The 22,687-nt window shown below is 64.7% G+C and overlaps 1 protein-coding gene across 3 annotated transcripts in view; it reads left to right on the top strand.

Moving 5' to 3' along the window:
• The first annotated feature begins 273 nt into the window (after positions 1–273).
• PEMT (phosphatidylethanolamine N-methyltransferase) overlaps positions 274–22,687 on the top strand; it is a 58,050-nt gene continuing 35,636 nt past the window's right edge. The window contains exons 1-2 of one of the 3 annotated variants that reach the window (XM_077163364.1): positions 274–377; positions 12,979–13,086. In XM_077163364.1, the coding sequence (XP_077019479.1) occupies positions 12,994–13,086 (93 nt within the window). In that variant the 5' untranslated portion in view covers positions 274–377; positions 12,979–12,993. Of the gene's footprint in view, positions 378–1,256; positions 1,420–12,978; positions 13,087–22,687 lie in introns of those variants that run through there. The other 2 variants (XM_077163363.1, XM_077163365.1) reach the window with 2 other exon arrangements.

Raw genomic sequence — 22,687 nt, 5'->3', positions numbered from 1 at the left:
GCAGGTTTTTGACCTAGAAAACTGCAATCATGTTTCAAGCCTGTGCCACTTCCCTGGCGGTGGAAAGGATTCTAGTTGCATCAGATGTAGCACAGCCACTGAGATTTACTTTTCTTTGTTCCCAGATAAACAAAACACAAGTTTTTTTCCTTGGCTTAAGAAAACAACAGGAACAGATGAATAAAATGTAGTGTTAGAATGGAACGTACAGAGCAGTGGGCCGGATAATAGGTGAAATACGTTGTAATGAATCCCCAACATTCTGAAATGAAAGGACGGGGGAGGGGAGCGAATAGGACGGGCCGGCATCAGGAAAGACCTTCCTGAGAAATGGATATTTACGGTCAAACATGAAGATGACCCCACGATAAACAGAGGTGACGGCCACGAGACGGCCGGCAAGGCGGGGGTGCTCGGGGGCGCTTGCTGAGCCCCCACCTTGCGGAGCGCCCCCCACCCCCCACTGAGCCCCCACCTTGCGGAGCGCCCCCCCCACTGAGCCCCCACCTTGCGGAGCGCCCCCCCCCCACTGAGCCCCCACCTTGCGGAGCGCCCCCCCCCCCCCACTGAGCCCCTACCCCCGGAGCCCCCCAGAAATGCCGACTAGCCCTGCCCTTGACTCCGCCGAGGCACCGAGACTGCTCGGACCCCTCCGGCCGGCGGGCGCTGGACCCGGGGGTGCGAAGGGGCGCCTAGCGCAGGGGAGCGGGTGCGGCTGGCGCGTCCGGACACGGCTTCGCGGCCACCTGGGCCCCTTCGGCCTCTTTCCGCGCGGGGCTTCCCGCCGCCTCTCTCTACTCCGGACGCCCGGCCGGATCGCCCAGCCCTCCGCTACCACGGCCCCGCCGCACGGCCCCTCTCCCGGCCTGAATCCCGCACGTCCGGCCCGGGCCCTGCTCGTCCGGCTGCCGGCCTCGGCGCTCACAGGCGGGCGAGCGGGAAGGCATGAGTGAATGAATGGAGGGGCGGCCGGGCTCGGCCCCACGGCTCACAGGCGAAGAGAGCACCGGAGGGGCGGCCGCGCGCTGACGGACCGGGGCGGGCCGGGGCTGGGGTAACGGGCGAACGGCCAGGCCGGGACCCGGGGCAGGGGTCGGGAGCCGACCCGTGACGACGCCGGCGTGCTGCCGCCAGGGACGCTGGGAGTTGTAGTCCTCGGCTCTCCAGGAACGCGGGCCGTGGAACTACATTTCCCAGAAGGCCGGAAGAAACGGGGGTCACCGGGAAAGCGCTCCGGGCGACGCGCGCCCCCAGCGTGAAGGGGCCGGGTCCGGGAGGCGGGAGGGTGCGGCCAAGGCCCCGCGTGCGGCCTCCGGAGGCAGCCCCCGGCTGGGAGCAGCTGGGCGCGGGGGGCCCATGAGCGGCGCGCTGGCGGGGCCCGACTGCTGTGGAGGCCTCGGCAATATCGACTTCAGGCAGGTACTGGCTGCGCTGGGCCGCCGGGGCACGGCGGGCACCGGGAGAGAGACCCGGAAGGCAGTCGGGGTGGGCCGCGCTTCGCCTTAAACCCGGGGGGGCGGGGCCTCGGAGGGCGGGGCCTCGGAGGGCGGGGCCTCGGAGGGCGGGGCCTCGGAGGGCGGGGCCTCGGAGGGCGGGGCCTCGGAGGGCGGGGCCTCGGAGGGCGGGGCCTCGGAGGGCGGGGCCTCGGAGGGCGGGGCCTCGGAGGGCGGGGCCTCGGAGGGCGGGGCCTCGGAGGGCGGGGCCTCGGAGGGCGGGGCCTCGGAGGGCGGGGCCTCGGAGGGCGGGGCCTCGGAGGGCGGGGCCTCGGAGGGCGGGGCCTCGGAGGGCGGGGCCTGGGTGCGCGCGGACGCAGGTGCGGGATGGGCAGCTCTGCACTGCGGGGTGTGGGGGAAGCCGTAGGTTGCGCGTGCGCGTCAGAGAGAGGGGTGCCCCTGAGTGTGTGTGTGTGTGTGTGTGTGTGTGTGTGTGTGTGTGTGTGAGAGTCTTTGGAATTGGGTGAGTCTCTGAGATTGTGTCTGTATCTGAGATAGTGGGTGTGAATCCATGGGGTGGTGGGTGTGAATTCCTGGCTGGTGGGCGTGAATTCCTGGATGGTGGGTGTGAGTCTCTGGGCTGGTGCGTTGAGTTTCTGGGATCATGCGTGTGAGTCTTTGAGTGTGTGTGTCAGAGTGGCTGTGAGTGTGTCTGGGAGTCTGGGTGTGGGTGGGCATGAGCAAGGCTGAGTGTGACTGCGTGTGTGAGTGTGAGGGGGCTGAGCATACGTGTTTATGTGCATGTGGATGGTGAGAGCCTGTAGATGGTGAGAGCAGGGTGTGTGTGCAGGAGGCCAGGCTTGCAGCTGGGGTGGGAGTGTGGTTTTGAGCCCTGTCCCCCTGTCCCCCCCAGTCCTGAGCTCAGGATGTCGCCTGCCTCCTGTCAGGTGGGACTTCACTGGACGTGGAGCTCGCTGTCGGGGTGGAAATACTTATATTACGGAGCTCTGAATTGGGATGGTGCGTGCGCTGGCCCTGCCTGGCCCCTCTCCGTCCTCCCTCCTCCCTGTCTAAGCTCCCCCAGGCTCACCACCTGGTGCATTCACGCCTTCCCTTTGCTGTCTCCCCACAGCCAGGGGGACGGATGGAAGCAGCCCACGTCCTAGGAGCAGCTGGTGGGGAGGTGGACGGGATCCCCCAAGGTCTCCGTGGAGGTGACGTCAGGAGACCCCGAGAAGCCAGTGGGGGGCTGGGGGGGGACATGCTGGTTAAGGGCTCACGAGGAGTGAGAGGCGGGACACAGTGGTGGTGCTCCCGTGATGCTTTCCGTGACCCTGGCACACTTAGAGGAGTGACGTGTTGCACACGCACAGCTTGGGGCTCCTTCCTGAAGTGTGCAGAGCCCCATGGTGGCAGCCGGAGCCGCCGTGGGACACCTGTGGAAATCCTTGAACCCCGAGCGGCCATTCAGACCCCCAGGCCCGTAAAGGGCCGTTGGCATTGCAGGGCGGGACCCCTGGCATCGGGGAGCAGTGGCGGGTGGGTGGCCGTCCCCTTGGGCCAGAGGGCAGGTGCTGGATCCCCTCGGGCCAGCCGAGGCCCTTGGAGTCAGGCGGCATCCTGGACGCGGTGGGAGCAGAGGGGGCGGGGGTCTCCCCTGGCCTTTCCTCTCCCCCGCGCCCCGCGGGCTGTGTGCCCCAAGAGAGCCGGCAGCGCTGGGGGGCCGGGCAGGTCAGGGTGACCCCGAGGGCTGACATTCTGTTTTCCCACTGCTGGCCTCACTGGCAGAGTTAAGCCTCCCGTTGCCAAGGGATTTTCCTTACGGGGAAACAGCAACAACCACCTCGTGTCCTTCCTGGGAGTTTCCTCCCCAATGGAAATCTGCTTTCTGAAGGAGCCAGCCCCTGCCCAGCGGGCTTCCAGGTTCCTCCAAACCCCTCCCCCCCGGTACCCGAGCTGCAGGCTGGCCCCTACCCTGGTGGAAATACGTCATGTACAGCATTCTAGATGGTTCTGTGGCCATGTTAAAAAAATTTTCCATTTGTATTTAACCCAGTATGTCCCAATGTTGTCATTTCATCACATGGCACTACAAGCATTCAATTCCACGTTCAGGCTGCAGCTGGCGGCCCCCGAACCATACTGAGCATGCCAGCGGGGGGGGGGGGGTGTCCGTCACCTGCTTAGCCGCCCTTACCAGGTGTCCCCTGCCCCACCTCAGCTGGTGCAGAATCTGGGTTTTGTTTTCAATTTTAAAAGCCACCGGGAAGCGGGAGAGGGGTGCAAGGTCCTGGTCCCCTATTTTCCTAGGTCTCTCTCTTTCCGTTCCCTGCCATGGGAACGCCTCCACTTGGCAATGGCGTGAAGCCTCCACTTGGCAATGTCATGAAGCAAGCAGGCTGGTGGGCAGATAGCAGCAGGGACCACCGACCTGCTGTGAACAAGTGGGGAGGCCTCCAGGCCAGGTCCACTTGGATACTCCAGGCCGGTGGTGCACACTGAGATGCTCGGAGCCAGGGGGTGGCCCAGGCATCAGGTCCTTGGGCCCCTTGTCCACGCTGATTCACCTGGGTGGACAGAGGGACCATGCCTACACAGTGTCAGTACCAGTGTCTGTAAAATGGGGCTCTCGGTGGGCTGGGGAAGCCCAGAATGAGAGAAGGGGCTGCCAGGAGCTTTTGGATTTGGGGGACAGTTCACCGAGCTCTTGCGGTCTTCAGAGGCCGAGGCCCTGGGCTCCGGGAGCTGGCAGGTGAGGTGGGCAGTGCCCCTTTACTGTGCAGGACCCAAGCAAACCACTTTGGGAAAACACCACCAGCAAAAACGGGATTTTCACTTTCTTTCAAGGGAAGATGCCCCCCACCCCGCCCCCTTATGGAGAAAGAACTGTCCGACCACTAGGTTAGTTGACTTACTTTGTGCGTTTCTCACGGACTTTTTATCTTTGGTTTTTTTTTTTTTTAACTCAGCCTCAAGACAGACCAGACCTGAGACCCCCCTCTGCCATGTCCCATAAAACCTTTTGGGCAAGTCGCTTAAATCTGTTGAGGCTTCGTTTCTTCTTTCTCTGTGGAGATGCTCACCTGGAGTGTCCCAAATCCGTCAGCACCGTGAATTATTGGTGGTGGACCAGCCCGAGTCCCCAGGCCCAGCCCACCCGGCGTGACCTGCTGTCCTCTGTATGTGTGCCGAGTTTGTTTGCGGATGTTTCTCGGGCCCTCGGGCAGCTCTGTCTGCGAGGGGCACTGGCGGGCGAGTGTTCAGCAGACAGGCAGGGGTCAGCACACCCCTCTCACTGGGGCTGCCCCCTACATACCTGCCCATTCACACCTGTTCTCACCTGTCCTGAATCTCACCTAGGGTAGCCGATCTTGTCACCCCCATTTTATGGAAGGGCCAGCTGAGGCTCAGGTCACGCTTGCCCACGGGACCTGTGGGGAGCGGTGGGACCCTGAAGCCTTTCTCTGAGTCTTGGGGTCCCCAGTGCAGAGGAGGGAGAATGTGGGGGGGCTGCTTTTGTGTAAACCATCGTCCCTCACTCCCAGCTGGCTGCACACTTCTTTTTTTTTTTTTATTAATTAAAAAAAAATTAACTAACACAACATTTAGAAATCATTCCGTTCTACATATACAATCAGTAATTCTTAATATCACATCGATGCATATTCATCATTTCTTAGTACATTTGCATCGATTTAGAAAAAGAAAGACAACAGAAAAAGAAATAAAATGATAATAGAAAAAAATTTTTTAAAAATTAAAAAAAAATAATTAAAAAAACTATACCTCAAATGCAGCTTCATTCAGTGTTTTAACATAATTACATTACAATTAGGTAGTATTGTGCTGTCCATTTTTGAGTTTTTATATCTAGTCCTGTTGCACAGTCTGTATCCCTTCAACTCCAATTACCCATTATCTTACCCTGTTTCTAACTCCTGTTGGTCTCTGTTACCAATGACATATTCCAAGTTTATTCTCGAATGTCGGTTCACATCAGTGGGACCATACAGTATTTGTCCTTTAGTTTTTGGCTAGTCTCACTCAGCATAATGTTCTCTAGGTCCATCCATGTTATTACATGCTTCATAAGTTTATCCTGTCTTAAAGCTGCATAATATTCCATCGTAGGTATATACCACAGTTTGTTTAGCCACTCGTCTGTTGATGGACATTTTGGCTGTTTCCATCTCTGTGCGATTGTAGATAACGCTGCTGTAAACATTGTGTGGCTGCACACTTCTTAGAGGCCGGAGGCTGCACAGCTGCAGGGGCCTTGGCCGCTGGTGGGCGCGGGAGGGGCTGCGAGCCCCCCGCCCTTTGGTGCATGTGCTGTGTGACCAGATGGGGCCTGGTCGATGCGACTTTGACCCCTGGCTCCCACTGTTTGTGCGGATGTTACAACGTGGCGCGGCCCCTGGCTCTCCTGACCTGTCACTGCTCCTTCCTGTGGCTCAGGGTCCCTCAGTCCAGCAGGCCGCCCCCGCACCGCCCTCCGGGTTCCGGGAGCCCCTGGCCAGTGCGTAGCGGCGTGGCAGCCGGAGCTCAGCCAGCCCCGCTCCTGCTCGCGGTAGGAGGCCCCCCTTCAGGCAGGCCCAGGGGTCCCCGGCAGGGCGGGGTGGGGGCCCCATCCTTAGGACCAGCAGGGAATTCGGAAGCTAGGACATCACGGCTTTGCGACACTCTGGGGTGGGTGGGGCAGAGACAGCCCCTTAGAGGGGGTGCCCCAGCCTGGCCCCGGCAGTGGGGAGAGCACGGTGGCCCCGCGCCTGGGTGGGCAGGGGGTCACTGGCGCTTGCAGGCCGCAGTGGGTGGGCAGCTCGGGGCTTTCCATTCTGCCCCTGGAGCCCGCTACCCACCGCCAGGGTGAGTCATTCTTTCCCGCGAGGCAGATCCAGGCCCTTCTCTGGTGACAGCCCCAGAGGGGTGCGCTCACTCGGGCTCTTCAAGGTGGACCCCCCCTCACGCCCCCTCCTGCTGGACCAGGGTGACCCGGGGACACGGAGACCTGGGGGAGGGCTCCAGCTCTCAGAGGCCATCACGGGGATGGGAGGCGTGTCGGGTCTGCCTGACTCAGTCCGTCTCGGCCGTTTGCCCAGTGCCTCAGTTTCCCTCCATTCCGGCACCCATGAAAGGTGAAGGAAGCCTGTTTTCTCTTTGCTTGTTCTCCCCATTCCCAGGAGCTCTTACCCCCGCTCGCTGGCTGGCAGCAGGGGTTCCAGGTCCCTGAGGGGTTTGCCTCTCACCCAGTGTTGGGGTGTGGTGGGCTCTGGGACCTGAGGGCGAGCCCAGCCCTGAGTGATGACGTGGGCTTTTCTTACGGGGTGTTGAGGCTTGAGTAGGGCGAGTGTGAGGTTCCAGGAGCACCCGGCTCTGGGTAACTCACTGGCGGGGAGCTCAATGCAGGGGTCCCAGCCTCACCGCTAGAGCAGGGCCGGCTCGGTGGACGTGCGCGGAGGTGATGCGGAGCCGAGTCCCTAAACGCCTCTTAGAGATTGGGCGGGGACCCTGGCACCCAACCGCTGCCTGGAGGGGAGATGGTCTCTTACCCGAAGCCCTCTGCAATTCTGTCTCCTGAGGGGACCATTTACGGGTGCTGAAAGCTTGGGCCTTGAGGGAGCAGCTGGAGGGGGTTGTGGAGGCTGGCACCTCCCCAGCGCCCAGAAAACCCTGTGCCCCTGCCCAGGGAGGACCCCCTCCTCCCCGGCAGCCCCTGCCCTGAGGCCGCACCTTCGCAGGCCTTCCTTGTGGCTACTGGCCCGCGTGCTGCCCCCCCAGAGCTGGGCTTCCCGCCGGGATTCCCCCCGCCCCAGCCTGAGACCTCTGCTCCGTCCCGCCGGCTCTCCCCTCTGTCTGGAAACAGCGTTCTCAGCCCCTGTGGGCTCGGTGCCCGTGGGCTGCCTGCCCCCAGCCCACCCTCCCACCCACAGGGAGCCTGGCAGCCCGTTCAGGCTGTGGCCCGTCCTGCTGACCCTGGCCCACCAAGCAGGTGGCGGGTGAAGGCTTCAGCTGGGGGGTCTGGTGGGCCCAGCTGGGGTGGTCAGGTGCTCCGAGGCTGCAGGAGTTCCCGGGACATGGACTGCCAGCGTTGAGGCCTGTGACTTCCCAGGGAGAGTGGACGGACCCCTTGGCCACCCCCCAGCTCCAGGGACCTTTTCCTGCACGGTAAACTGTGACTGGAACCCAGAGTCCACCGAGATGCTGCCCAGGGTCAGAGCCCCCCGGGAAAGGGGGAGTCGTGGGGGTCCCCTGGAGAGAAGGCGTGAGGTGGGGCCCGCAGGGTGGACCCCGGCCCTGTCCCTTGTGAGCTGGGGCCCCAGGAGAGCCGCTTGGCCTCACTCGCTGACCCGTGCAACGGGGATGGAAATAGCACTGTGCCCAGCGTGGCCGTGTGCCGGGGAAGCCGCACTTCACGTCTTTCCTTCCGCTCAGTGAGGCGCAGCTCAGCCTTTGGGGGTGCTTTTGTCATCATGAACAGCAGTGTGCTGCTGCAGTGAGGGCAGCTGGACAGCTTGAAATAGAGAATTCCGGCTGAAAAGAAAAGTGGCCTCCCAGAGCTCTGCTGAAAAGGACGTCCGGGTCAATAGTGAGGGCCCCGTCCGTAGAGTGGCCCTGTGGCCTCCCGTGGGGACTGTCATTTTAAAAGTCAGCGAGTGGGAACAAGAATGCCCTCTGCGCCCCGGGCCTGCTGGGCACAAAGCTGTCCCGTCCTTCTGTGGGGAGCTCAGGGGGCTGTGGATGTGGCTTCTGGGTGTGGAGCAGGTGAGGGAGGCAGGTGGCATCCCGAGGCGGGGCTGGGGAGAGCCCAGGGCGGCCAGGGCCCCAGGATGCCAGCACAGCGTGGGGACACCTCCCTGGGCCAGTGTCCTGTGGTCAGGGCCTCCACCCGGAACCCATCCAGTCCTGTGCTTTCCAGGTAGCTGAGCTAGCCCCCCTCCCTCACCCCGAATCCCCACCCAGCCACCCACACCACGTGACCTCTCAGCCACCAGGTGCCCTGCAAACGAGCACTCGTGCAGCCCAGTGCCAGGCCATGGAGAGGCCAGCTGTGTGGGCTCACGTGGGCCCGCTTCCCCCCTGCAGGACCCTACCTCTCCCCGCTTCCCCCCTGCAGGACCCCACCTCTCCCCACTGCCCCCCTCCAGGACCCCACCTCTCCCCGCTGCCCCCTGCAGGACCCTACCTCTCCCCGCTACCCCCTGCAGGACCCCATCTCTCCCCATTGCCCCCTGCAGGACCCCACCTCTCCCCACTGCCCCCCTTCAACCCCATCTCTCCCCACTGCCCCCTGCAGGACCCCACCTCTCCCCGCTACCCCCTGCAGGACCCCATCTCTCCCCGCTACCCCCTGCAGGACCCCATCTCTCCCCGCTACCCCCTGCAGGACCCCATCTCTCCCCGCTGCCCCCCTGCAGGACCCCACCTCTCCCCGCTGCCCCCTGCAGGACCCTACCTCTCCCCGCTACCCCCTGCAGGACCCCACCTCTCCCCACTGCCCCCCTCCAACCCCATCTCTCCCCACTGCCCCCTGCAGGACCCCACCTCTCCCCGCTACCCCCTGCAGGACCCCATCTCTCCCCGCTACCCCCTGCAGGACCCCACCGCTCCCCGCTGCCCCCTGCAGGACCCCACCTCTCCCCGCTACCCCTTGCAGGACCCCACCTCTCCCCGCTACCCCCTGCAGGACCCCATCTCTCCCCATTGCCCCCTGCAGGACCCCACCTCTCCCCACTGCCCCCCTCCAACCCCACCTCTCCCCACTGCCCCCTGCAGGACCCCACCTCTCCCCACTGCCCCCTGCAGGACCCCATCTCTCCCCGCTGCCCCCTGCAGGACCCCACCTCTCCCCGCTACCCCCTGCAGGACCCCACCTCTCCCCGCTACCCCCTGCAGGACCTCATCTCTCCCCACTGCCCCCTGCAGGACCCCATCTCTCCCCGCTGCCCCCTGCAGGACCCCACCTCTCCCCGCTACCCCCTGCAGGACCCCACCTCTCCCCGCTACCCCCTGCAGGACCCCACCTTCCCCACTGCCCCCTGCAGGACCCCATCTCTCCCCGCTACCCCCTGCAGGACCCCATCTCTCCCCACTGCCCCCCTGCAGGACCCCACCTCTCCCCGCTGCCCCCTCCAGGACCCCACCTCTCCCCACTGCCCCCTGCAGGACCCCACCTTCCCCACTGCCCCCTGCAGGACCCCATCTCTCCCCGCTACCCCCTGCAGGACCCCACCTTCCCCACTGCCCCCTGCAGGACCCCACCTCTCCCCGCTACCCCCTGCAGGACCCCACCTCTCCCCACTGCCCCCTGCAGGACCCCATCTCTCCCCACTGCCCCCCTCCAACCCCATCTCTCCCCACTGCCCCCTGAAGGACCCCACCTCTCCCCGCTACCCCCTGCAGGACCCCACCTCTCCCCGCTACCCCCTGCAGGACCCCACCTCTCCCCACTGCCCCCTGCAGGACCCCACCGCTCCCCACTGCCCCCCTCCAGGACCCCACCTCTCCCCACTGCCCCCTGCAGGACCCCATCTCTCCCCACTGCCCCCCTCCAGGACCCCACCTCTCCCCACTGCCCCCTGCAGGACCCCACCTCTCCCCACTGCCCCCCTCCAACCCCATCTCTCCCCACTGCCCCCCTCCAACCCCATCTCTCCCCACTGCCCCCCTCCAACCCCACCTCTCCCCACTGCCCCCCTCCAACCCCATCTCTCCCCACTGCCCCCCTCCAACCCCATCTCTCCCCACTGCCCCCCTCCAGGACCTCCATTTGCTCCCCTCCTGCCCACTTTTAGGACTCCCACATGGGCTGCTTGGCAATTTCCTGTCGTCCGGCCCAAGTTGGGGTCCAGGGCAGACTGCACACATTGGCTGGAAGGGACCAAAGTCTGGGGGTTCAGGGTGTCGGCACTGGGGTTGGGGTGGCTGAGAGAGCACGGCAAGCCCTGGCATTTTACTGACAACGCAGGCGAGAGCCACTCTCCACCCAGCAAAGCTCTACCTTTTTGCCTGGCAGTGGGATGAGCACTGGAGATGCCTGAGATGTTTCAGCCAGGTCTTGAGGGATGAATAGGAGCTGGCTGGGAGTAGTGGAGAGGGGTGGAGGGTGTTTCAGGATGGTGTGGAGACCATGGTGAAAGGGGCCGAGTGTGGGCGAAGGGGTCTGCAGGCAGGTGGCAGATGAGAGAGACTGGCCAGGCCCTGCAAGGTCTGTCTGTCCCTCGGGGAGGCACGAGGCTGCCTGCCCATCAGCCCACTGAGGGATGAAGCCTGTGCCAGCAGGGAGGCGGGGGTGGCGGAGGGCGCGGCTCTGGAAGCCACTGTGCTCAGTGTGCCATGGGGCCTGAACTTGACCTGAGGGCAGGGAGGTCTGAAGTCTGTGGGAAGGTCACCCCTTCACCTGGGGAGCGCTGTGGGGCCCAGGGAGGGAATGGGCTAGATGTCACCTAGAGGTGGGTTGAACCAGGCTTAGGGCGTGCCCCTGTTAACGTACTGGGAGGCTGGCCCTGAGGACTCCCAGGTGCCAGAGAAAGCCCTTGCTTGCAAGGCCCAGGGACCCAGGGCTGCGGCTCCCCCCCACCCCCAGCTTCCCCACCCCAGCCTCTTCCCAGCTGGTCCCTCCAGCCCCAGCAGGGCGCGGCCTGCTGTCATGTCGGGAGGCACCGAGTAAAGGCCACCATGGAACAGAGCGCGCTGACCTCGGATTCCAGGTGCGGCCAGCCAGACGGCCTCAGGGCACCAGAGCACTGGAGCGAGACCCCCCTCTGAGGCAGGGTGCCCTGATTTCAAGGCCTGTGGGTGACAGCCCCTCGCCGAGGGCTGCGTTCCCTGGGGACCTTGTAGTGGGACTGGGGCAGAGGGCACAGGCTCCGAGAGCCCCAGAAAGGTGGCACGGGAGGCGGAAGCAGGAGCACGAGGCAGGGGGGGCCCTCTGCACCCCTCTCTGTCCGCGCCTCCACTGGCCGCTGGTGTGAGCGGCTCGCTCATTTACCCACCCATTTGTTTGTTCAGGGCAGGCCCGTGGATTCACCTGTGTCCACTTAGCTCCGCCCTGGGGCCCCAAGAGCTTCCATGTTTGCCCTTGAGAAGTACAAGGTCGGACTGGGGCGGGAGGCCTGCACGTGTGGGAGAAGTTCCAGAATGTTCTTGTCACACTCAGCAGAGGTCTCCCCGGAGAAGTGCTGGAGCGAAGGCTGCTCTGTCCAGGGGGCCAGGCAGCTCCCGGGGCGGGCCTGGGGCGTCCTTCCCACCTGCCCCAAAAGGTGGGAGGCAGAAACACTTTCTGGAAGAATTTACTGTCTCCCCAAACAAACAAAAACACCATCAAAGTAGACATTCTGGGAGAGATGAGCGCTCCGAAGGCTCTGTGCTTATTTTACAATTCTGAGCGGTGTCTTGAATGGCCTGTGGAGAGACCCCATGTCTTCAGTGCTTTGGGACCCTGAGAGCCTTTTAAGAACGAAAACAAAAGAAAAGTCCAGCAAGTAATTTCAGGGCTCGGTGAGGGCTGGTGCTCAGGCGCCCGGGTCCTCAGCTCTTCTAGCGAAAGAAACCCATGTCGAGTGGCCCCCGTGTCCTTTCTGCCCCCACCCATGTGGGGGACACTGGCCTGTGTCTGCAGATGTTTTTGGTCATCACAACAGGGTGAGCCAAGACCGGGTATGCTGCCCGTGCCCACCCCGTGAAGAAGAGTGACCGATGCCCGGAGCCAGGGTCCAAGGCTGAGCAATCCCCTCTGGAGGCAGCGAGAGTCCTGAATTTAGTACCTGCACTCTCGTCTTTCTCTCTCTCTCTCACACACACACACACACACACTCACACACACACAGAATATTAACAGATTGAGTTTTCTGAAAATCCGCATACATGCTCTCAATTTTGCAGCTCGCTCTTTTCAGTTGGCCTGACATGTCCAAGAAGTTTCCACGGGGCTGCGCGTACGTCCAACTCGTTTGTCTTCGCATCTGCAGTGGCTGAGGAGGCGGCCGCTGGGCTTCCCTGTCCCCCCTTGTCCGGCCCTCTCCTGGCAGCACTGTTGGCAGCGGCATGTTCCTTTGATGTTCCCCTGGCTCCCGCAGGTGCCCCTGGGGGGCAGACGTCCATGGGTGGAGCTGCGGTGAGGTGGGGGGCACATGGGGACTGCCCTGGCTAGCGCCCAGTGCTGGCGGTCGGTGACCTGGGACAAAAGGTAGCTGCTCTGGTCTTGGTTTGCTTTAACCTGATGGTGCTTGAGCCTGGGCACCTGTCCGCACGTACTCCGGCCACGTGGGTGCCCCTGGGGCCGCCAGAAGCCCTCTGGTCCCCTCTCGCCCCCATGAGGCCCCCAGCACGGCGTCCGCGCACCTCTGCCACCAGCCCGGCTGTCCCCAATGGGGCATGACACAGCTGGCTAAGTTTCAGCTTTTATCTCATTGGACAAGGCTGTGCTGCGGCCACCCCTGCTGGCCTGGCCTGTTCCCAGCGGGTAACTTTGTTTCTGAGGTCTGGGGGGCTCGGCCACTGCTCCGGACCCCCGGCAGGTATCCACTGACCCGCTGTGTCCCCACAGGCAGACCCTTGCGTCATGACGTGGCTGCTGGGCTACGTGGATCCCCGGGAGCCCAGCTTTGTGGCTGCCGTCCTCGCCATCGCCTTCAACCCGCTCTTCTGGAACGTGGTAAGTGCCGCCGCGCCCGCCGAGCTGGGGCCCCACACGGGCCGGACGAGGGGGCCACGGTGGCTGCTCCCGCGTAGGGGTCCCCGGTGGCAGGCTCGGCCCTGGCTGGGCTGGTGAGGAGGGGCTGCGGCCTGGCCTGGCCTCCCCCCGCCTGGACGAGCCGCTCATGTCTGCCTGAGCGCCCACCTCTGTGAGCCCCGCGCCCCCTCGCGTGGTGAAGCCCCTCTAAGGGGTGGGGTCTCCCTCTGCTGTGGTACTGACGGGGCTGTTTTCTGTGAATCTCCCCATGGGTGTGCACCACAGACGTTTAGATTTTCCCTAAATGAGGCTTCCTGTGTCCCCCGAAGAAAAGAATCTGCCCAGGTGTGCGGGAGGCACAGTCCCCGGGGCGAGGCATCCACGGCTCCCACGGGGGCAGGCCCGGGCGCTCAGGGGCAGGAGGTGGGTCAGGCTGTGCCCCGCAGGCCCCGAGACCCCCACCCCTGCTGAGACTGGGGGGCTCTGGGCCGCTGTCTGGGCCTTCTCAGGATGGGGGGCGGGTTGCGCTCCCCTGGGGCTGCCCCCCACATGAGGACCCGGGTTGGGGGTCCCGGGGCTGCGCCCCCGCGTTGCCATCACTATGCTGCGCTTGTCGGTCCTCGACGCAGAGGCCCCCGGCATGTTCTGGACAGCTGCCGATGGGACCCCGGCCCGGGGGGGAGTCCTGGTGGGGGAGCTGCCTGCACTGTGGACACGCTGTCCCTCCTGTCCGGAACGTGTTGGCCCAGGGGGCAGAAGCTCTGAGCTGCTGCCAGGAGCCCTGGAGGGGGGCCCGGGCCAGGCTCTGTCCAGACGCCGGGTTAGGCTCAGGCCAGCTTGGTTTTGGGGTGTTCGGCGTCAGCCCCCACGGACCCTCGCCTCCCGGGCCCGTCCCTCTGCATCGAGCTGGCCGGCCTCCTCCCCAGGTCCCTGGGCCAGCGCCCGCTTTTGCATCTTCCTCTCCCTTTTCGCCTTCAGGAATGTCTCAACAATGGCTCCAAAGGGTGGTGGGCTGCAAAATGGCCCCCCACGGCGACACCCACATCGTGACCCTGGGCCTCTAATGTGAGCCTGAGATGGAGATGGCCCTGGTTTCTGGGGGACCCCAAATCCCACCCAGGTCCTTATAGGGAGGGGCGATGTTTGAGGCCAGAGGGGAGGCAGTGAGGTGGCCCCCGAGACAGGCGTGGGAGCATGCAGCTACTGGCCAAGGATGTCTGGGGCCACTGGCGCTGGCCGCCTCCTCCCCCGGCCCCCGCACTGCCCTCGGTCTCCAGACCGAGAAGTGGTGACCACTTCTGTGGCTTGAAGCCGCCAGGTGGGTGGTCAGTGCCCCGGAAGCCGCGTGGGGTGTTGAGGACAAGAACAGAGCTGGGTGTCCCAGGGCTGCCGAGGGGGCAGCGGGTGGTGCGTGGCGGCTGCCCTCCCACTGGCCCCGGCCGGGTCCTGCCCGAGCCCCCTGGCTGCGTCCTGCTTGCGGACCCCCACCAGGCCCCCTCTGCTCGTGGGCCCTCTGCGGGGTTCCGGGCAGTCCCTTCACTGCGGCCGCACGCATTTCCAGAGCAGCCCTGGGAGGGTTCCCAGGGGGGCAGCTCTGTGTGCAGCAGCTGTGTGGGGCAGGAGCTTTGCATTTGCTTTATTTTTTTCAAAAAAAGAAGTATCTGCTGGGACAGTTTGGTCATGTGTGGGCGGGACAGCGGGCACTTCAGAGTCATTCCGTAATGAGGAACATTCCAGAGCCCTGTCGCGGGTTCTGGGCTGCTGCTCCCGGGGGGCCGCTGTCCAGGCAGAAGAGCTGGTGGAGGCCAAGCACCGCGCTCCCCTGCAGGCTCCAGGCCTGCGTGGCCGACGTGGACAGGACCTCCCCCGGGCCTGTGTGGCCGGCGTGGACGGGACCTCCCCCGGGCCTGCGTGGCCGGAGTGGACAGAACCTCCCCTGGGCCTGCGTGGCCGGCGTGGACGGGACCTCCCCCGGGCCTGTGTGGCCGGCGTGGACGGGACCTCCCCCGGGCCTGTGTGGCCGGTGTGGACAGAACCTCCCCTGGGCCTGCGGGGCCGGCGTGGACGGGACCTCCCCCGGGCCTGCGTGGCCGGCGTGGACGGGACCTCTCCCGGGCCTGCGTGGCCGGCGTGGACGGGACCTCCCCCGGGCCTGCGGGGCCGGCGTGGACGGGACCTCCCCCGGGCCTGTGTGGTCGGCGTGGACGGGACCTCCCCCAGGCCTGCGTGGCCGGCATGGACAGGACCTCCCCCGGGCCTGTGTGGCCGGCGTGGACGGGATCTCCCCCGGGCCTACGGGGCCAGCATGGACGGGACCTCCTCCGGGCCTGCGGGGCCGGCGTGGACGGGACCTCCCCCGGGCCTGTGTGGCCTGCGTGGACAGAACCTCCCCTGGGCCTGTGTGGCCGGCATGGACGGGACCTCCTCTGGCCTCCCCAAAGGTGCCGAGAGGCTGCCTGGCATCTGCTGAGTGGTGATGGCAGCTGGTGTCTGGGGCGCCGTGCGCAGTGCCTGCGTCCACGTCCCGCGTGGGATTTCAGTGTTGTCACAGCACACCTGAGCAAGTGCTGCTGTCCTCCCCATGGGCACTGGGCCTTGAAGAGGCTCGCACGCTCGTTCATTCATTCATCCACTCGTTCACTCTGCAGACATCTGCCTCTGCCCCGCCTGGCCCTCGCGATGGGGACATTCTTCACTCATGACATTGGGGCCTCTCTCCTGGCGTCCCCAGGCCCGGCCCTGTGGCCAGGCTGGTGGGGGAGAGGCAGCTGCCCTCCCAGCTGGCGCTGGAGGAGGAGGCTGAGCTCAGGGGATGATTTAAAATCAGGCTTTGATTGACTGCGTAGCTGTCTCCAAGGAGTATGATGCAGGTGGGAGGTTTGCGGGCAGCAGACGCCCAGAGAGGGCCCGAGGGGTCAGCCCAGTGGGCAGCAGAGTGTTGTGGTGGGCACGGGCCCAGGGCATGGTGGGGCACCCAGCAGGCGGGGAGCTGGAACTGGGCTGGGCAATCAGCACACAGGCCATGGCCGCGTCCCCGCTTGGGTCTGAGCCAGGTTTTGGGACCAGGCAGCCTCTTCCTGGGCCTGGGCACGGCTGGCGGCTTCGGGAGCTGGGCTTGTGGTGTCATGGGGGCCCACAGAGGAGGCTGAGCCTGGCTGGGACGGCGCTCAGGCAGCACGGGACTCCGGCTGGCCACCACCTGTCCCCGTGGACACTGGGGCCCCCCAGCTCCCCCGCCCTGCCCGAGGGGCACACAGGTGGGATTCTTGGTGCGAGAGTGGCAGTAGCTCCATGCCCCTCTCCCTCGCCCTCTGAGGGCAAAAGCGCCCCGTGGCCTGTGAGTGGTGTGTTCTTTTCTGAGTGGGGGGCCCCGCCGAGCCCCCGCAGTCCCCCATCTCTGAACACAGGCCGTGGTGGTGAAGTGAGGGAGAGGCATCCAAACTGGGCCAGCGCTTGGTCTTTGCCGGGACTGTGGTGTTACACAGTTAGGGGTGGGGGTGGGGAGGGGAGTGGAGAAAACTCCCCCCGGCCCGAGGTCCAGGCAGCACCCCCTTGGGTGGGTTCCCGTCCCCATGGTGGGTTCCTGGGGGTCCCTGCTGGGCGGGTGGGGGTCTGAGATGCCTCCCGTGTTGGCTGTGGCCTTGTCAGTGTGGCGCGGCTCTCAGGTGCCACTGCAGGTGTGATGCCAGCCTGGGGCGTGGCGCGGCTCTCAGGTGCCACTGCAGGTGTGATGCCAGCCCGGGGCGTGGCGCGGCTCTCAGGTGCCGTTACAGGTGTGATGCCAGCCCGGGGCGTGGCGCGGCTCTCAGGTGCCGTTACAGGTGTGATGCCAGCCCGGGGCGTGGCGCGGCTCTCAGGTGCCACTGCAGGTGTGATGCCAGCCCGGGGCGTGGCGCGGCTCTCAGGTGCCACTGCAGGTGTGATGCCAGCCCGGGGCGTGGCGCGGCTCTCAGGTGCCGTTACAGGTGTGATGCCAGCCCGGGGCGTGGCGTGGCTCTCAGGTGCCACTGTAGGTGTGATGCCAGCCCAGGCCTGCAGCTTGGCAGCAGACGGGTCATTCGTGGCCTGGGAGCACCCCCCCAACCCCTCACCACCTCTGTGACTTCACTGTGTCCCCCCAAGCTGTGGCCATCTGGTCCACTGCCCCTTGCGGGCATGGTCCTCCCATGCCTCTGTACCTTTGCACGCTCTGTTCCCTCCTGGTACAGCGGCTTCTCCCATGACCGCCTGCCCTGGCTGACTCCTGTTTTTCTTTATGAAAAGAAAAGAACCTTGTTCACCTTAAACACTCCTCCTGAGTCCCCTGGCAGATGGGCTCCGTCCCCTTGCTTGGGCTCCCGACTCCTGCTGTGTCTCTGAACCGGCCCCGTTAACCGTGGACTGCAGGTGGGTTGTGCCTGCATCCTCTGGCAGCTGTGGACAGAGTCTGTGGCACCTTTGGGCCACGGGGACCAGGCCTGGGAGGGATGGATGGAGGGAAGGTGTCCTTCCTGCACGGACAGGGAGCCCCAAGGCCTGGGGTGCACCCGAGAGGAACACGGGGTCCGCGTTTCCCGAGCCTCCTGTCAGGTGTAGGGCTCTGAGGCTGCAGCTGTGCGCGGCCCCTGGAGAGTGGTCGGGGACCTGGGCGCTGCACGCCGTCGCTGGCTTTGCCCAGCCCTGACATGGCCTCTGGCCTCCTCTCACTGCTGGCCTCCTGCTCTGTGACCCGGGACGCATTGCTTCAGCTCCCCGGGTGTCTGGTTGCCTCATCATCTGTCTGGGATGGGGAACTCTGCCCCGTTTTACATCTTGTGTGTACCAGGCTTTCCGGCAGGGGTGGGTGCGAAGGAGATTTGGCAAGCACAGGGTGCCCAGTGCCACATTTGGCTTGAGGGCGAAGCCGCTGGGGGGGCCATGGGGCCGTAGGAGCTTCTGGAAGATTCCAGTGTCCGTGCCGTCGTCTCTGCAGCTGCTTTGAGCTATATATAGGCCACGTGCTTGCACCCGGTCCCTGAAACCCAGGCCCCGAGACATTGCCATGGCTGAGGGGGCCCCGTGGAGAGGATTTCGGTAGCTGGTGACCCGTCCATATTCCAGGAGTGAGGGGCCAGCCCAGAAGGAGTTGGAGATTGGGGCACTGGAGGCAGCCTGCTCTCAGCTACCATCGAGGGCCCACGATGCCAGCTGTCATCGCCAGTCTCTGCAGGGTCCTGGGCATGGACGCTGGGATGCGGAGCTGCGGCTCATTGGCTGCCCCTGAGGCACTGCCCCTGCCCCTGCCCTGTACCCCCATCCTGCCCTGCCCCCGTCCCACCCCTGCCCCTAGTCCTACTCCTACCCCCGTCCCTCCCCTGCCCCTGCCCCACCTCTGTCCCCCTGTCCCGCCCCTGCCCCCATCCCCACCCCTGCCCCTGTCCCGCCCCTGCCCCCAGCCCCATTCCTGCCCCTGTCCCGTCTCCATCCCCCTGTCCCGCCCCTGCCCCCAGCCCCACTCCTGCCCCCCGTCCCGCCCCTGCCCCCGTCCCCACCCCTGCCCCCATCCCGCCCCTGTCCTCCCGTCCCTCCCCTGCCCCCAGCCCCACTCCTGCTCCCGTCCCGCCCCTGCCCCCCAGCCCCACTCCTGCTCCCCATCCCCACCCCTGCCCCCATCCCGCCCCTGTCCCCCCCCCTCGTTCCGTCCCTGTCCCCCAGCCCCTGGAGGCAGTGCATTTCGGGCCTCTGCGGTGTGGCTGCCGATGGTGTCACCTACAGAGCTCCTGTGAGCATGTCCGACGGCTGTGAGCTGGGTTTTTCGTAGGATTTGAGTAGGGAAGGAGATGCCCTCAGCCAAAGGGTCTGTCAGCTACCGAGGCTTCCCGAGCCCCTTTCCAAGGACTCCGGGCAGGTCTTCCGTTTGCACACACACCTGGGCAGCTCCCACGCTCCTGGGGAGGGGACTGGACCGCGACGGTCACAGAGAGCCGCGCAGACACTCCGGGAAGCCCTGCTGTGCGTCTCTTGCCTCGTTCATCCTCACCGGCTCTGCGGACTTGGATTATAGGTCTGTGATCTTGAAAAAAAAGAAAAAGAAAAAAAAGAGAAATTGGAAGGAACTGAGCTGAACTAAGATCCTTCCTGATTCTACAATTGCTGGATTCCCTGTCCAGGCAAGCGAGATGTTCTGGGAGGAGGCGGAGGGCTGCCGGGTCAGGGCTGTGCATCCATTCCCGTGGGGAGGGGAGGTCGCTCTCAGGACCACCTGTCCCCCAGCACGCCCCACTTTCCCATCCCTGCAGGAAGCCTGGGCGTAGCCCTAGGTGGCTAAATGTCGAGCCAAGGTCAGCGGTCAGCGGCCAGGCCCCCTCCCTGCTCCCCAAGGCTCGGCCACCGGCTCTGGGTGGCACGAAGCACGTGTCCTCCCGGCTGCCCCGAGCTCCCACCTGCTGCCCCGCCCACCAGGGTCTGTGCTGGCAGGACCCTCCCCAGATGGCCTCCATCGAACGGCTCCTTCCTGGACCCGGGTGGAGTGTGTGTGATCCCCGGGCCTGGGGACCCTGGCAGGGCGGCGGGACGTGTGGCGGGAGTGCTTCACCCTTCGGAGTGCCGGGACCTCCCCAGGACCGTCCCCAAGCCCCGGGCACATGGTGGGGCGCAGGAAACCCCTCTCCCAGGACCGGTGCCTCCCCGGGAAGGCTGGCGAGTGGGTAGGGGGCTCGGGGGGCCAGGGCCTGGGGCCTCAGATGTGCGGGGCTGGATTCCCTGAACTCATTTTGTCCTCCCGAAAGGCGAGCGGTGGTGCTCCCAGCATGGACCCGGCGTTTAGACCGGCGCAGTCTGGAGGTTTTCTGCTGTGGCTTCGGGCTCATGCCCTGCCCGCGACGAGCGTCGCTCCCGCTGTCCCCGGGCGGAGGTTGCCGTGAGGACCAGTGGACTCCTACACGGGCCACTGCAGATTTTCTTTGTGAATTTTAAGAAATTGATTTCATTTACATTTTTCAAAAATTTATCTTTTATTCTTTTTTCATATTAAAAATTAAAAAAAAAAAAAAACCTTTCAACTTACAGGCCAGCTGCAAAAATAACACAAAACCCATACAAAGAACTCCAGCGTGTTCCCCACCCAGATACCCAGACGCACCTGCGTAGCCATCTGACCACACCCGTGTCTTTCTTTCCATCTGTCTGTCTGTCTTTTTGTCTATCAATCATCTAGTTATCTACCTGCCTGCCTGAGTCACTTACGTGTTTAGCTATCATCTGTCCATCCGTCCATCCTAGTGGGGAGCAGGCCCCGCTGGACGGTCTCTTCTCTATGGCGATGGAATTGAGGGTGACCCCTGCCTCCCAACCACCAGAGCTGGGTCCTGTGACCCTCACATGGCCTGTGGCCCCCGCCCTGCCCTCCCGCCTGGCCTCACTCACCTGCTGACTGCCAGCCCTGGGGACTTCAGATGGCCCCCGCACATTCCTGGGCCTGTCTCTGGGGCTGGGCAATGTGCCGGTCGGTCCCGGGAGTGTCCACAGCAGCGTCTTGGCCCCCGTGCCCGCTGGTGCCACTCGAGGCGCCCTCCTCGTGGCCCAGGGAGAAGTGGGGAGACGTGCTTCCGCAAGAAAGCGGGCAGCGCCAGGGGCTGTGTGGGGCTGCCAGGCTCTGCTGAGTGGACCCTGTCCTGGCTGAATTGGAGGGAGGCTCGGCCGCGACCACCAGCCATCGGAGTGACGGGGCAGAGGGCCTGCGGAGTTGCGTGATGGGGGCGCGGGGCAGCCGCCTGCTCGCAGGTAGAGCTGTCCTACCTGCTGTAGGGGGCTCGAGGGACTGAACCCCAGGAGCGAGGGCCCAGGAATGAGAGTGGCTGTGATTGTGGAGATAATTGTCATGTATTATCACCTTTCTACAGTTGTCACCGCACTCCTATGCTACTGCACGTCCTCAGTGTCCCTGTGACAGCATGCGGGCCAAGCTGAAGGCCCCTCGGAGCTCCCCAGGTGCAGCCCTGGAGTGCACAGCACAGCCACTGAGGCCCAGAGAGGTTGCCCGCCTTGCCCAGGTCACACAGCAGTGGGCGTGGGGCCGGCCCGGCTGCTGGGACCCACCCGACCGTCACGGCCCCCCTCCCCTCCCCACCAGGAAGGCGTGCAGGACGTACGGGTGTGTCGACGAGAAGCTGGACACGACCTCTGTGAGGCTGGCCAGGCGGGGCGAGAACGGCGAGCTGCGTCCCCCAGCCCCTGCGGCCCCACCCCATGTCCTCTGTTGCCAGTCCGGCCAGGCCCGCACGCCTCCCGCGGACCCGCTTCCTGGCAGCTGCGCCGCCAATATCAATATTTTGACTGCACGTGGGGCTTCCTGGAGCTGTGCACGTGGCCGGCGGGGCAGGGATGCCACGTGCTGTGGAGGCCCAGGTGGGGGGCGGGTGGATGCACCTCCTCAGCCTGTGGCCGGAGACCATCCTCTGCCCCGTCCTGGGCCCGCCGGCCCCGCGTGCACTGATTGCTGGGGGCGGAGGGTGGCAAGGTCTCTGCAGCCTGGGTTTTCCCGTCTGTGAGATGGGCGCAGTCGTCACAGCCTTGCAGACGGTGGCCTGGGGCCGCTGCCCCCACCACCCGCCTTCCCTCCCCACCTCGCGGTGCCTGGGGCTGCCTGGAGCCCCCACCCTAGGGGTGCCCTTGGCACTGTTGGGGACATACTGTCTACTCCGAGACCCGAGCCCCAGTCCATGGAGTGGGGGGCCAGAGGGAGGGGGTTCAGAGCTAGAACCCTGGACCAGCACCCCACCCCCGGCTTTGTGATGCAAGCCTGGAAGATGCTGGTTCTAGAAAGCTCCTCTTCACTCATTAGAGGTGGACGCACAGCCACCCCGGGCCGTGCCTCGTGGGACTGGGCTGGGCGGGCCGAGCAGGAGCCCATCCTCGGGGCCCAGGGGTGCGATGGGAAACTCGGCTTCCTCTGTACCCCACACACAGCCTGCGTGACGTGACCCTCCCTCCCTGTTGGTGCCCACCCTTCTCCCTGTTTACTGCCCACCCCACCAATGACCAGCAGAGTGACTCGGTTTCCCCGCTGAGAACCAGGTGTCACAGGTGCGCTGCCCCGGGAGGTGCTGTGAGGGCTTGGCGAGGTGGGCTGCATGCCCCGGAGACCGAGCGGGGTGCGTGTGGTGGGGACTAAGCAAACAAACGTGTCCCTGCCCCTCCGAAGCGTCTGTCCCCGTCAACCTTTGTGCTGAGGTTCTTAGAATTGTGCTGGTGGTGGTAACGAAATCGAGCACCAAGATGGTGCATTTGGCCCCCGCCCGCAGCCTGGCGTCTACTCACTGTAGGCCATGCTCCAGGCTGAAGCTGGAGAGGGCGGTGCTTGGCTCGCCATCGCCAAGGCCTGGCCCCCAGGCTGGCTCCCGTGTCCCCACCCAAGAAGCCCCCGGCCCTGCAGGGGAGAGGCGCCCCATGGCCTAGACGGGAGGCTCGGTGCCCCGTGGTGCACCCCCCCCCCCCCACCACAGAGGCAGGGAGAGCCGTTCCCGCGTTGCTGTTCCAGCGAGGAAAAGGAAGAGAAGGGAACAAGGAGATTTGTGCACAGAAGTCGTTTCTAGGTTTTCCAAGTGGAGGAACAGCACTGGGGGAG

This window comes from Tamandua tetradactyla, chromosome 6 (assembly GCF_023851605.1).
Source record: "Tamandua tetradactyla isolate mTamTet1 chromosome 6, mTamTet1.pri, whole genome shotgun sequence".
NCBI classification, from domain to species: domain Eukaryota; kingdom Metazoa; phylum Chordata; class Mammalia; order Pilosa; family Myrmecophagidae; genus Tamandua; species Tamandua tetradactyla.
The sequence above is the reverse complement of the archived record's forward strand: the minus strand, read 5'-3'. Positions and strand labels throughout refer to the sequence as shown.